The sequence below is a fragment of the Oncorhynchus kisutch genome, linkage group LG3 (genome assembly GCF_002021735.2).
Source record: "Oncorhynchus kisutch isolate 150728-3 linkage group LG3, Okis_V2, whole genome shotgun sequence".
Classification (NCBI taxonomy): Eukaryota; Metazoa; Chordata; class Actinopteri; order Salmoniformes; family Salmonidae; genus Oncorhynchus; species Oncorhynchus kisutch.
In genome coordinates this window covers 48,250,133-48,265,143 of record NC_034176.2, presented here as the reverse complement: position 1 = coordinate 48,265,143, position 15,011 = coordinate 48,250,133, and the positions used below count along the sequence as shown (strand labels likewise).

General features: G+C 40.3%; 2 protein-coding genes across 2 annotated transcripts in view; both read right to left on the bottom strand.

Annotated features, from left to right (window-relative positions):
* Positions 1 to 3,642, bottom strand: part of c5 (complement component 5) — a 62,516-nt gene extending 58,874 nt beyond the window's left edge. The window contains exons 1-4 of the mRNA XM_020472324.2: positions 3,536 to 3,642; positions 3,118 to 3,313; positions 2,547 to 2,703; positions 2,340 to 2,410 (exon numbers count right to left, since the gene is read on the bottom strand). Coding sequence (XP_020327913.1) covers positions 2,340 to 2,410; positions 2,547 to 2,703; positions 3,118 to 3,313; positions 3,536 to 3,600 — 489 coding nt within the window. The 5' untranslated portion in view covers positions 3,601 to 3,642. The remainder of the gene's footprint in view (positions 1 to 2,339; positions 2,411 to 2,546; positions 2,704 to 3,117; positions 3,314 to 3,535) is intronic.
* A 359-nt stretch (positions 3,643 to 4,001) lies between these two features.
* On the bottom strand, positions 4,002 to 13,166 carry prdm12b (PR domain containing 12b). Its single transcript, XM_020472303.2, has 5 exons — positions 8,065 to 13,166; positions 6,610 to 6,800; positions 6,250 to 6,405; positions 5,722 to 5,836; positions 4,002 to 5,559 (listed from the first exon to the last, which is right to left on the bottom strand). The coding sequence occupies exons 1-5, from the start codon at positions 8,279 to 8,281 to the stop codon at positions 5,126 to 5,128; spliced, it is 1,113 nt and encodes a 370-aa protein (XP_020327892.1). The 5' UTR covers positions 8,282 to 13,166; the 3' UTR covers positions 4,002 to 5,125.
* Between the last annotated feature and the right edge of the window lie 1,845 nt (positions 13,167 to 15,011).

The window sequence follows — 15,011 nt, the reverse complement described above, 5'->3', positions numbered from 1 at the left end:
AGTCTGGAGTTAATTCCATTATGTCTACAAATTCATAATTGATATGTTGGATTCGGTAAGATTTGAGCTCGATCCAGGCTGTATCACAACCGGCGGTGATTGTGAGTCCCATAGGGCGGCGCACAATTGGCCCAGCGTCGTCAGGGTTTGGCCGGTGTAGGCCGTCATTGTAAATATTTGTTCAAAAATGACTTGCCTGTATTAAATAAATACAAAATATATATTCAAAAATACTCCAAAAGACAAGTACTGTAGCTTTGGAATGTGGGAGTGGGTAGCACTCAAACTCTACGGAACCAGTACTCAAAGTTTAACAGCATTTAGTCATATTCTTTAACATATGTAAGGGATAATCAATGAGGGACTATGCGTTCTATGGAAAATAATGAACTACGTGGTGGAACGTTATTTGGATGAATTTATTCATACTATTTCATCCTTCCACAAGATATAATCCCGAAACAAATATAAGGTTGCTACCCAAGCCGGCTGGTCGTTCGTTCTATCGGTTCGGTTGCTAGAGACGCGACCCAGTCTTAGTCTTTTTGTTCTGTATCTATGGACACGACCCAGTCGTTCGTTCTAAATGTTCCATTGCCATACTGGCTGGCAACAGTCTTATCCCTTGCTTGCTAGCTAGTCAGCCAACTACGACTAATTTAGCCAGAATAACAGCAAAGCAGCTGCATTTGCATGTGTTTGAACTGTTTTCTAGAGACATTTATTTGGATACAACCATAACAATGAGATAACGAGGCGCGATTTCGCCTGGCATATAGAATGTGCTCTCTCGTCAGGTCACTGTTGTTCAGAGGAGCTAGCTAGCTAGCTAACACAATCATTTCAAACTGAAGCTGGAAAGACTGCAAACTAGCTGCACTTAATTTCACCTTTTTTCTATTTACATTTCTTTGTCTATATCCATAAAAATGATGCCAATTGATTAATGATTTCGACTGATTGAGAAACGCTGCCTGCCATTCTGTCTCGTTCCGACTCCCGACACATTCATTACTATGGGACAGCAGATCGAATTTGAATATTGAAACAATGTTGCAAATGTCGGAGACAGACAAGGTTTATTCAAATCTCCGCTGTTAAAAACTAAATGTGAGATAATGTCTAGATGCTTTTTATAGTGGAGATCAAGTGTATAATGTGCCTGGCTGGGTTGATGAGACAGTGGATTGCCAGTCAGATGGAACAGAGTAAATTGGCATTTTAACATCATAGATGTAGCTGGTGGTAACTTGTGGAAAAGACACCGGCTGGAATGCGGTTTTAACCAATCAGCATTCAGGATTAAACTCACCGGTTGTAGAAGTAAGGGATAATCAACGAGGGGCTATAAATTCTACAGAAAACAATGAACGAATGTGTCTTCCACAGAGTGCATTATTTTGGCTAGCACGTTTGCTAGATAGCTACAGTAGTTGCCTTGGTAACCAAACAAACATACTTGCTACTTTAGCTAAACAAATTTGTGTCTGAGTAAAACAAAGTATACTAATGCAAAATACTCCAGTCTGAATTTAGACGACATAAACCAGGTAGAGAATGTGTATAAATGATAATGAATTTAAATGTTTTAATAATTTAATCTAAGGATTGTTTTTCTTCAGTCACAGTATTTTCAATATAGAGCTATTTTGGTTAGTAGCACTATTTTGGTTGATTTTGTGGTCTCAAGCTAGTGAGTTTATTCAAATGTTTCATCAAGAATATGGGGCAAAATGTTATTATTGACAATGAATGGGAATGTTGTTCTCATGTCTTATAGTTGCAACATTTACTATCAATATAGCATTTAAAATAGTTTTCCAGATTGTATTTTGGCGATTATTTTTCGCACTGCGAATATTGGGTCTTGACTGAGACCACCTGGTTCAATTTGGGTCCCGAGGCAAAACCAGTTGAGGACCACGGATGTAAAGAATGCATGTTCAAGATAGCATGCATAGGTTGTCGCAGTTCCGTGGAGATCTTCACAGTTTCTGTAATAATCTGTGCAGATTGTCGAACGACATTGATCAATTGCAACATATACATTTAATGTAATCTCAACTGCAATCCAGGTCATTTGGTTCCGCTATTAGATAAAGCACAGTGATAACACAATCTGTTGTATAAATAAACGAAATATCTGACACTGTATTCCCATTTAAACTTTGCTGTGCTTTTAGTGTGGGTGACACCTAAACCAAAAATCAAACATTGTTTTTCCATTGGAATATGGTTGTGCTTTTAGATGGTTGAAATAAAAGTGAAAACTAACTTTTGGCTGTCTTTTTATGTGGGTAAATAAAGGTTGTAATCTCATTGATTTGTGATACACTCACCCTGAAAGTTAGAGTCACAGGTCGAAGGGCTGGCTGCAGATCTTCATTGAGAGAGAATGCTCGCACTTTCACTGTTGGATCATGCTTAGCATTAGAAGGGGTATGTGTATCCACTTCTCACAATGGCATACAACTAGCAACGGATACGTTCAAACACACATGCACATACGCACCAATACACGTGCACAATGCTGTTATCATCCTCACCTGATTGTTCTGGGGTATAAATGCCTTTGTCAGTCTGAATGAAGAGGAAGCCATTTTTACGAGAGACTGGTATCTTTACGTGCTGCGCAAACTGTTCTGGAACTATAACTTCAAGGTATGCATGAGTGGCATCCTTAAGGAATGTACTAGGGAAAATCTGTGGAGAGTTAATATATTGATTTAAAAAATCCTTACTAAGAACAAATATCTCAAATAAAATTTATACAAACCTGGTATGCCCTATTGCAAAGAAAGATGTGAGACAAAAAACTCATGCAAAATCATAACATTTCATAACCAACATAACATAATCATTTCAAATCTCCATGATCTTTGTATTACTACGTATTTCCTGTTTTACACAGATATAGACACTTGGGCCTGTATTTGTAAAACATCTCAGAGAAGGAATGGTGATCCAGGATCAGGTCCCTCTTGTCTTCTTTTTTTATTAGAAAAGGCTAAACTGTTCTTAGATCAGCACTCCTACTCTGAGGGACTTTGTGAATACTGCCCTGTCCTTCAAAAGGAAACATGACTGCCTCTTTCACTCGTTGGAGCTTTGTCTGACCCTCAATGTGGCAGCCTCCAGGAAGCCATTCTGGGTGTTGAGGGTCACAAACTGATCAGCATATTTTATATGGGATGCGTCCATAGAGCTTTTCAAGTAAACATGGACATTGGCTTCTTGGGTATAGCCAAACAGCTGAATCACCACTTTCTCAGATGCATCCAGTCGGAGGAGTTTAGGAGCAGTGATCAGGTACCTTAGTTATATGGGAAAAACAGGGTTATAGAAAATGTCACTGTGACACACTAGTGTCCTGTTCAGGAGATGTACTTGTACATTAAGCTGCCTCATGTTACAGAAACGGGAGATACACTCCTGCCCTATGGGCCATTCTGGCTCAGACAAAGCTAGTTACTATACTTACTAATCCAAACAAGTCTAAGGACTTGCCAGGATTGTCATAAATGCAACCACTTACGTCTTTTCCTGAGCACCTGCCAAACAGCAGCGATGAAAAACACAAAGAAGCAGTAAGAGTTTCATCTTCCACTGCCGATGAGACTGACTGACTCTGCAAACCCAACCGCTGATGTTTTTATCCAGCCCACTAAGGAGTTTGTGCAGTATGCTTGTTTTCAGTTAATCATCAACTCTGGTCATCCAAGCTCAGAATTTCCAACCATTTCTAGTCACAAAGGTGAGTTTGCTTAAGCTCTGTTTTCACAGCATTATTTCACAAGAGCGATTCTGTTGGCTCTGTGATGCAAGTCGATAAGGAGGTTACTGGAAACCACGTTTACTTCACGCAATTTGGCTTATCAATGGATTAACTCACTAAGGGAAACTGAATTTAGACCTACAGTATATGGTACAGTTAAATTATATATGGAGAGATTGTATGATATAAACAGTTATAATCATGGGACAATTAACAGAAGACAAGGAAGGTTACAATGATTTATTTGGAGTACTTGGTGAAAATACAAAGTAATTTATATATGCAAACATAGTATAGGTAATACACTGCACCCCACTTTGTAATTTAAGTTATACATACTGTACATGTAGAGATAAAGTGACTGTTCAATAATTCTGGAAATAGAGTACATTTTAGGATTCTATTTACATCTTATATAGTGTTTTTACATGTCATGAATCATTCTATTCCCTGACTGGGACACAACAAAGCTAATGGTTATTGGGAGAGTCTGGAAAGTGACCAGTTCAAATGATCCTTCATCCATTACAGTGGCAAATTATACAATTCTTGTTTGTTCCAATAGTCAAAAATATGAGTTAATCAATGTTATGAACATGTGAATGTACTCCCAAACCCAGATCTTGTTTGTACAAATCAATTTGACTGTCAGCCTGGGCTACCTCATTCAGGTGGAAATAAACAAAGAGCATTTTTTTCAAAAAAATAAATGAAAAACTGCATGCAAACAAAAGTGAACTACATTTGCCTCCCAGATACAGTACCTCTGAAGATGTACAAGAACATCCCAATATTGTCCCATGCACTGGTAAGAGAGAAAAATAACTTCCAATAACTTCAAAATGTTAAACCATTCACAACTTGACCTATAGATTTTTTAAATATCTATAAAATAAATGGATTTCTATATGTTATCAGTATGACGGTACCTGGCATAACCAATCAATACACTGCTGTATATTATGGACCCAAATATATATATATATTAATCAACTGTGGTCATCCACAGTTGATTAATACACAGAGATTAAACTTAATCTCACAAGAACGGTCACAGTGACAACATCAGGTCTAGTTACATTTTTGACAGTAAGTTAACTGAATTCCAGTACCTAGATCACCTTCATCCTACATAGTGCATTGTAAAAGAGAAATTGTGAGGGCCAAACTATTATATGTGATCAGAAAGTCCATTTGCCGGTAGCTCTAACAGTGACACCACTACAGCCAGTTAATTTACATCAAATATGTGCAAGGAAGTGCAGACTTGTAGAAAAGCATCACATTTTGCAGTACGATCATCACTGTCGAGGGGATGTGCCGATTGGAATGAATGTACAAAGCTTTCCTTCACAGGACCATGGTGGGGATGTGGTGCACCAGAGAGGCTGGGTGGGGCACCGTGGTCATCTGGGGGGGTGGGGGGGAGTGTGCCTGGTGGAGGCCCACCACCACTCCCCCAGCACCACCGGGCCGGTGTCTGGCGCTCTTCTGGTGTGCCCGCAGTCCTGCCAACTGAGAGTAGGCACTCTGGCACACGTGGCACTTGTATGGCCGCTCGCCAGTGTGCAGGCGCACGTGGTTGCGCAGGGTGGACGACTGGCTGAAGCGCCGATTGCAAAAGCGACATACAAAGGGCTTGTCCAGGGTGTGGATGCGCATGTGGGAACGCAGGTTGCTGCGAGAGTTGAAGCCCCGGTGGCAGATGACACAGCGCATCCGGCTAGCGGTGGTAGGCAGGGCAGAGGACGAGGAGGTGGAGCCGTCACAAATATGAAACTCATCTAGGAGAGAGAGAGAGAATAGAGTCAGACTCATCTCGACAAACATTCTCGATGTTGTACATGAAATAAATACATCTAAACTTTGTCAGCCTATTTCAGAAAGTGATAGTGAAAGGCCCATCTGCATGTTTTGGCCCAAGTCATTTCCGACTAAAGACTCACCGGTTTTGCTCTTTTTCTGCTGGTCATCCTCTATTCCTGGAACTCCGGGTATCCCCAGGAATGTGTTATGTGAGTTTCCATACCACACTAGCAGCTCCTGGTCGGGGGGAATGGTCTGCGGAGGGTTGACATACAAAATACATTCATTTTATGGAATAACAATAACATCAGAAACAACACAACAATACATTATAAGCAATGACTGCCTAATTGATTGATTGACTGACTGACTAATTTACTAAGAATCATAAACACACAAATGGCCCAGCTCATTTGAGTCTGTAGACAACTTCTTGTGAATATAGTATTAGTATAACATTTGTATTATTATTAGTACAATATTATGGAGAAGTAGAATGTAGTGCATATTGATGTAATAATGTGAGTAGCCATGATAATAATAACAATGTAATGAAATAAACGCTGTTCTAGGGGTCTAGCCATAGAAATTGAATCTCATAGAGAGGGATCATTGACTTGAATGAGGATCCCCGTTCTACTCATTCTAGTTCTGTGGGTCAAACTGACCTCCATAGCTTTGTAGAAGATACTGCTGCCAATCTGCACAACTTCCAGGTTCTGCTCCTGCTCGTTGCGGGCACATTTGATATAGGTCATCCAGCTGCGGTGATCCTCCTGACTAGCATCAATGAAGTAGCGCACAGTACCATCCTCATTGAACACCTAAGGGAACACACAAAAACAATGGAGTGTCTATCTATATCCATACAAGCAATAACCTGATCCTATCCTATTTATTATTTTCATGTGTATGTGGTTGTATGTGTCAAACAATTATTAAATGACTAGCATTGGGGTGTAGTAAGCCTGTACATGACCTACCAGTGTCTTTTCTGCAACATGCATGCACACTCCACCTTTGCTTACCTCCCACATGAGGTTGTTGTTCTTGAAGAGATCCACATGCTCAGGAGAGATGACTCGGCCAGTAAAAGGCCCCATCTCTGTCCCAGCTTTGATCCAGGTCTTGGAGAAGATTCCTAGGCCCTCGCCAGGGATGGAGCTCTGGGCTATTATCACTTCACTTGGCAACACCAGACTGGAGAGCTTGTGAACCTCTGGGGAACAGAGAGGGACATTTAGCATGATAACATATACCTGTATTGTAGCAACATCATGCAACATTTCAGTTGTCTATGCTGCAATTGCCATCACTGGTCTCAATGCTTTCCTATGAAATTGCTCCTTGCAGCAGAAATCAGTGCTTTCACAAATGTTGTTAGTATTGTTACAAATACCACAGAATGTCTTTGTCTTTTATAAACTCAATTTTATACAAGCACTGTTCATTGGGTGCCTAATCATTTAGGTTGTGAAAACCAGTGAAATTTAATTTGAGCCTAAGCAGAAAAGGGTTAAAAGGTCATTTTCCAACCTGAAAGCAGTAAATTGTTATGCTTTGGATGTGAGGGGCCCTTACACATTAAAGGCTAAATGCAAGTGGAAAGAAATGTATAATTCCACATTCATGATCCACTTAAAAACTTTGTAGCAACACATGTAGGGACAATGAAATGATGACTTCTTTAAAAGGGCCTGGAATTTCTGGGGGAAAAATGGAAAGTCGATTTAGACGGCTGACATGGTGTGAATAGCAATAGAATTAGCCTTCGCCGCATATTAACGGAGGAACACCCATCTTTAATAAAGGCGACTGAAAGAGAAAAGTGCAGGCCGTGTAATAGCTGCCAAAGCCGGGGAGAGAGGCTTTTCTGAGATTGTTGAATGCAAGATAAAAACCTGGGACATTTAAAAGAAAGGGTTTTTCTTTCCCTCTAAAGTCCGTGGTCTGTGTGGAAACTTTCTTTGGTCAAGCACAACTTTAACCAAATTAATGTAATATCCCTATTTAAGTCACCATCAGTTAGTTACACGCGATCCTAAACGAGTCTCTAAATATGCTACGTGGGATCATGTCGTTAAACGGTTAATACGCTTACTGGAATGGAAATAAATGGAATTCAAGGAAAAAGTGCATGTGGACCAAAACAAAAACTTTAGAACGGGTTTTCTGGAAAATTATGTAAGCCCATAGGCTATGTGAATTTGATCACTTATAGTTCACAGTTATACTATATGCTGTTTCTAGACAGACGGCATTTCAACACTTGAATTACGTAAAACATTATCAACACACTTTAGAGTCGCCTAGGAAATTCAAAATAACGGAACTCAATCATATCAAAAAAATATATGTAACTTTGTTTTACTTCATACTACTATATAAACACGCTATACGTGGACAAAGACATGGAAACAGTTGAAAAGGATACAAATAATAAAGGCCTGCATAATTCGAAATGAAACATCCAATTGACTCACCCCCTGAGAATGATTGCGCAAGGACCTCTGCCGTGAAAGCTGTTTTGGGACTGACGTTTATCTTCTCCTCCAAAAGGTGTTCCCCAAGCACGTTCCTCCATCTACCATAGAGAAAACTATGGAGAATGTCCGAGGTGATAATTTCAGACAGAGACAAACTCTGTTGCTTAAATCCAGACTTCAGTACCAATGCTTCAGCGGGCAACACGGAACCCATGGTGCCACAAATCTGTAAGGTTTATCTAAAAAATTCGAAATATAAGTAGGTGCGCAATTTCAGATGTCCATCTGCCTTTTTTAATGTATGGAGAATAAATGGAACACACACACAAATAAAAATAAACGAATACTTATATGCACAACAATTTCAGACTAGGCTATTTGCCAAATACACGTCCTCCTTTGCTGCCTGAAGTTTTAAAATGTTTCGCCTTTTCAAAGTCCTGGTAGTCTTTATATGCTGCTGGTGTGACCCCCTCTAATTAGTTATTAATGACCCTCCCCTTATGTTCTGGAGCCTTGTTCTACCAGAAAAAAAGCCAAGCTCTTTATTGAGTGGCCAATCCTCAGGGGGGCAGGGGAGGGAGGTGTGTGTCAAGGGAACGGGACTGTTAACTGGGGTGTCTAATGGTGCGAAATACAACCACTCTCTCACCAACCTCCGGCGTCTTGCGCTGCAGCAGCAGTAGCGTGCCCCAAAATGCTCCGGGGCAGGGGAAAAACCCAAGGCAGCAAAATAAAGACAAACTTAGTTTAGCATAAAAAACAAGATAATAACTGGAATAATTCTGAGTTAAAATGATTTTACTTCAGAGCATTAGTCTATTGAGAAAATAAACGTGTTGCCTCATTGACTGTGAATATGACCAATTACACTTAGGCAACAATTACTTTTTGTAAAGGACCATAACTTTGTTCAGAATCATTAAATAGTAGGTTATACAACACGACATACATTTTCAGCATGGCACGTTGTTATTCGCCTATACAGTAATAGTCGAATTGATAGCCTATAGCAAGTGTAACCTGCGTCGCAGACGCACAATCACATAGCATTCATAACATACATGCGAAATTATGTATTTGGCCTGTATTTCTTTCAAATATAAACGGAACAAGTAAGAAGTTAAATAATCCATGCATCATCTACATGTAGGATTACAGTGCAAATCTAACCACATAATTTACAGTGACTCAAATAAGGTCACAAATTGTTTACTTGCTAAATGAGTAGGTTAGGCTACAGGCCTACATGATCTAGAGATTATGTAAAGTGATATAAACCTATTGGCTATAGGCCTACGCATCACAAGTGAAAATGGGAATATTGCAGTCATTTTTACACTCATGGAAGTAGAACTTTACAAAGTCTACACCAATAGAAACAGGCTTAACAAAACCGTTCCCTTCACAGCCCTGCCCTAAAGCCAATTAATAACATTACTGAATTTGAGAAGCAATTTATGCGATGGGAGATTCAGCTATCCATCCCTGCCTTAAATATTAATGAATGTTAATATAAAGCCTTAAGAATTGTGACAGTGTTAAGAGGTGTACCGGACTCTCTTTGAATAGACATGGCTCTTTATTTTCCTGTTTTTCAGGGTTGATGGACTGGGAGTAAATGGGTAGTTTTCCCCCTTTTCCAGCAGAGAGAACATCTTTATTCCATCCAAGCTCGCGGGTTCCCTATTCTGCTCTCTTCGCAATAATGTCAGCTGAAAGGAAAGTGCTGCAAATCAATCTTTCATGGTGTTTTGAGAGCAATTTGACATCGATGCACTCATCTTTTATTTGGATAAATACAAGGGGATGGTTGGGAAATCTGGACCAGGTTGGGGTCTTACAACTGCAGGACGAGATTTTTATTTTTTTAGATGAAAATGAAGAAAGGCGCTCGAAGTGAGAAGGCTGCATGCGACAAAGTGACAAGGGAGAACGAAGGTGAGTGACAGGGCACGAAAAGAGATTACTGCTCAACACCTGCTTTTTAGGGCCCCCCCCCCCCTCGATTTTTCTTCTCGGGATTTTTTTCTACGCTTTTGAATAGGATTTGCACACATTGAGATTGATTTATATTTATTGCAGTTTAACATTTATTGCACTCGAAGAAATGTGATTTTAGACAGTTGAACAAGAAATACGCCGGGAGGGATGGACAATAACTAGGATATTGAAGAAATATAAAAATAGACCTTATGAATAAGCAGTAAGAATTACATTTGATATTTCCAGTAAACAGTAGCCTAGCTCATTCAATTATTATTGGTCTGTAATATCATCGATGTAAAAGGGAAGGTATAGACATATGAAATAAAAGGACCTGCAGTTAAGATACATTCATGAAATCCCTAAATAGATAGAGAAAAATATGCTGGCAAAACATTTTCATACAATATTTAATGACGTTGTCTTGGCGAATTTGAGTTAGCATACAGCAGGAAACTAACCTAAACATGTTATGGAGTGTCTAGTTTTGCATGTTTTGGAGAACTATAGCTAGCCACACACACACATACGCGCACACGCACACGCACACGCACACACAAAACGTTATCAGAGTACATTGGAGTAGTTACTAATGATTTATCAAATTCCCTTTGGCAACAACAGACCATTTCCAGTTTGATATTGCTAATTTGGACGCTTGAATTTCAACAAGTGTTTTTGTAAAACTCCCATGGGCACATGTGGGACCCATGGACACAGATTATGCAAGCGGCAGTAATCACGACCCAGTTAACCTACTGAAACAAACAACTTTATGCTACATACAACTATTAATAAAAAATGTACTTAATTGTGAATAGAAAATAACCTGGATATGCTATAGAATAAGTGATTGCGCGGATATCATACAATTAATTTACCAGCGAATTAGTCCATATTTAGGGGCAACTAAACTCAGGCAGAAACAGACACATTTAAAACGATGTCTTATTAGTGTTGCGTAAAAGTTTATTACAAACAATAAAGTGAAAATAAAGAAAAGCTGTAGGCTACACAGAAAGATAAAAGAGAAGTACCCCAATGCGTAATTTATTTAGAATTCATAGCTTCCCTGCGCGGCTCAGTTGCACAAAGCAGCAAGCTGCTTCTGTGGCTTTTGTGAAAAGAGAAAGACAAAAATCCACGAATAATGGAGATTTGCAAATGTTTTTCAATTGATTTGACTCGATGAACAGAGGATTTTTTCATGGGGTAAAAATGGGGGAGTTTGGCTGGAAAGCGATGGGCGAATTTAACAGGAGCGAGGCCGGGAGATGCTTTTTTATTTGGTAGGATAAACTTTAATTAGCTTAGTACAGCCCTTGAGAGACAATGGGAACTCAATATGTACCCAATCTGAATCTATTTAGAGAAACAGACTACTGAAAGTCAAAAGAATTGGTAAGAGAAAGGCAAGCTTCTTTAAACGGGGGTAGAGAATGAGGGCGGCTAAGGGAGACAGCAGGTGACTGGCACGCGTAAAAACAAGAGGGACACTTTTGGCACACGGCTGATTATTTGAGAGAGAAAGAATAGGAGACAAAAATGTAGGTTTCTTACAGGCTATGTGAAGACGAGGATTTGAAAAGAACGAAAGAAATAGAGGGCTCTAAAGCAAACAGAAAGCATTAATAGACGTTTTGTAAAAGGTTGCGACATCACATAAGTGGTTATGGGAATGTACCCAAATGGCACACTCAAATTGGGTTCCAACGGCCCGCCTAATATCTAACACAATCCAACCAACACAATATCACCAATAATGTAAACATATTAATTTACCGTATGCATATAATAATGCTAAATACTAATTCATCCAACACTGATCCGTAGCCAAGCGAGGACATGTGCACAGTCTTAATAATCCAAAAAGAAAGCCTCTTGTCCAGTCTCGCGTTTCGCTTCATTATGGCGATAATGTGAATGGATAATGCATGCTGGTTCTAACCGCTTTGGAGTTTATCATATCAAATGCACTTTAGGTTTCCATCTGAATAAAGGACGGTGTCTGCGACACACGAGAAATTAGTGCACAATAAGCTCCCTGTTCAATTAAATTATACACCCAGATTTTGTGGCACACTTCTGAATATGACAGAAACAATAGTGTTTAGAGACCAAGCAAATGTGCTCAAATTAGTGAAGAGTTAAAATTGAATTATTAAGCGCACCAATGAAAGGTTTAAAGAGCATTTTACTACATGAAACAAATCGATGCGCATCCCCACGAGGCAAGGATAGGCCTAAGTGTAATCACAGGTGGCTGAGTTAGTAGGTTCTTATTTTCACTATAGAGTAACAAGAAATAACGAATGGTTGAAGACGGGAGTGCACACAGCTCGAGATGTATTTATCAGAAGTAGGTTTTTAATAGCATAATTATGGTTGAAATTGCCTGCCAAGAGTTTGAATGAGTGAATTTTCAGCCTTTGGGAAATACAAATTACAATTTCAAAATACCAAACAGACCATTGGTAATTTGACATGTAGTAGTAGCCTATTTTGCAACACTAATTAGTTAGATGATTGACAATTGACAATCATTCAAGAGATTATGCGCACCACAAGTTACGAAACTATTGGTATATTAATAAAACGACAGAAGTAGAAACTTTTGGGCTAACACAAAACAATGTAAATGTCTGTCCTCATATTTATTAAATAAGCGTGGTCAACGGAAGCCTATGCATTGCTACGTAGTCATTTTAGGTCAACTTGAACAACTTATAACCACACTAACAAAACATAAAATCAATCAAATTAAGGGCAATATTCCCTGATATTAAAATACCATTTAGGTTATAGCTACAGCAAAGTGGCCAAATTTAGCTACACACAACAATCATAACCTTTCTTAAATTAGCGCTACATTCCAGGAAAAAAGGTTCCTTATACGAACAAAAATATAAACGCAACATGCAACAATTTCCAAGAAGTTACAGTTCAAATAAGGAAATCAGTCAATTTAAATACATTCATTAGGCCCTAATCTATGGATTTCACTCGACTGGGAATACAGATAAGCATCTGTTGGCCATAGAAAAACGGGGACATTTTCAGCTTCCAGGTATTGTGTACAGATCCTTGAGACATGGGGTCGTGCATTATCATTCTGAAACATGAGGTGACAGTATATCTGTGCATTAATCGATAAAATGCAATTGTGTTTGTTGTCTGTAGTTTATGCCTGCCCATACAACGACCCCACCGCCACCATGGGTCAATCTCACAACGTTGACGACTCAATACACGCTGTCTGCCCGGTATAGTTTAAACCGGGATTCATCCGTAAAGAGCACACTTCTCCAGCAGTTGCCCATTGAAGTCAGTTAAAACTCGGAACTGCAGTCAGGGCAAGACCCTGGTGAGGATGACTAGCTTTCCTGGTTTGTACAGAAATTCTTTGGTTGTGCAAACCCAGTTTCATCAAGTGTTGGGGTGGTTGGTCTCAGACAATCCCACAGGTGAAGAATTTGGACGTGGAGGTCCTGGGCTGGCATGGTTACATGTGGTCTGTGGTTGTTCGGACAATTAGACATACTGCCAAATCCTGTAAAATGAAGTTTGAGGCAGCTTATGGTAGAGAAATTAACATTAAATTATCTGGCAACAGCTCTGGTGGACATTCCTGCTATCAGCATGCCAATTGCACACTCCCTCAAAACTCCCTCACATCTGTGGCATTGTATTGTGTGACAAAACTGCACATTTGAGTGATCTTTCTTTGCACCCCCATGTGCGTGCATTCTGGAGAGAGACGTACCATATCTTCACCACACACCCCTCCTCCTCTTAACTGTCATAGTTGAAGTGTACATATGATGAAAATTACAGGCCTCTCTCCTCTTTTTAAGTGGGAGAACTTGCACAATTGGTGGCTGACTAAATACTTTTTTGCCCTCTGTACATAAGTATTCAGACCCTTTACTCAGTAATTTGATGAAGCACCTTTGGCAGCGATTACAGCCTCGAACCTTCTTGAGTATGATGCTACAAGCTTGGCACACCTGTATTTGGGGAGTTTCTCGCATTGTTTTCTGCTGATTCTCTCAAGCTCTGTTAGGTTGGATGGGGAGCTTCGCTGCACAGCTTTTCAGGTCTCTTCAGAGATGTTCGATCAGGTTCAAGTCCGGGCTCTGGCTGGGCCACTCAAGAACATTCAGAGACTTGTCCCGAAGCCACTCTTACATTGTCTTAGCTGTGTGCTTAGTGTCTTTGTCCTGTTGGAAGATGAACCTTCGCCTCAACCTGAGGTCCTGAATGCTCTGAAGCAGGGTTTCATTAATAATCTCACGGTACATTGCTCTGTTCATCTCTCCCTCGATCCTGACAAGTCTCCCAGTCCCTGCCGCTGAAAAACATCCGACAGCATGATGCTGCCATCACCATGCTTCCCCTTAGGGATGTTAGCATACTTTTGTGTAGGGGATGTGCTTTGGCAAAGTGGGTGGGGTTATATCCTGCCTGGTTGGCCCTGTCCAGAGGTATAGTCGGATGGGGCCACAGTGTCTCCCGACCTCTCCTGTCTCAGCCTTCAGTAATTATGCTGCAATAATTTCAGTGTCGGGGGGCTAGGGTCAGTCTGTTTCATCTGGAACATTTCTCCTGTCATATCCGGTGTCCTGTGTGAATTTAAGTATGCTTGCTCTAATTCTCTCTCTCTCTTCTCTCGGAGGACCTGAGCCCTAGGATCATGCCTCAGGACTACCTGGCCTGATGACTCCTTGCTGTCCCCAGTCCACCTGGTCGTGCTGCTGCTCCAGTTTCAACTGTTCTGCCTGCGGCAATTAAACCCTGACCTGTTCACCGGACGTGCTACCTTGTCCCGGACAAGGTTTTAGACTCTCTCTCTCTCTCCCTCCCTACCGCACCTGCCGTCTCGAACTCTGAATGATCGGCTATGAAAAGCCAACTGACATTTACTCCTGAGGTGCACACCTGTTGTACCCTCTACAACC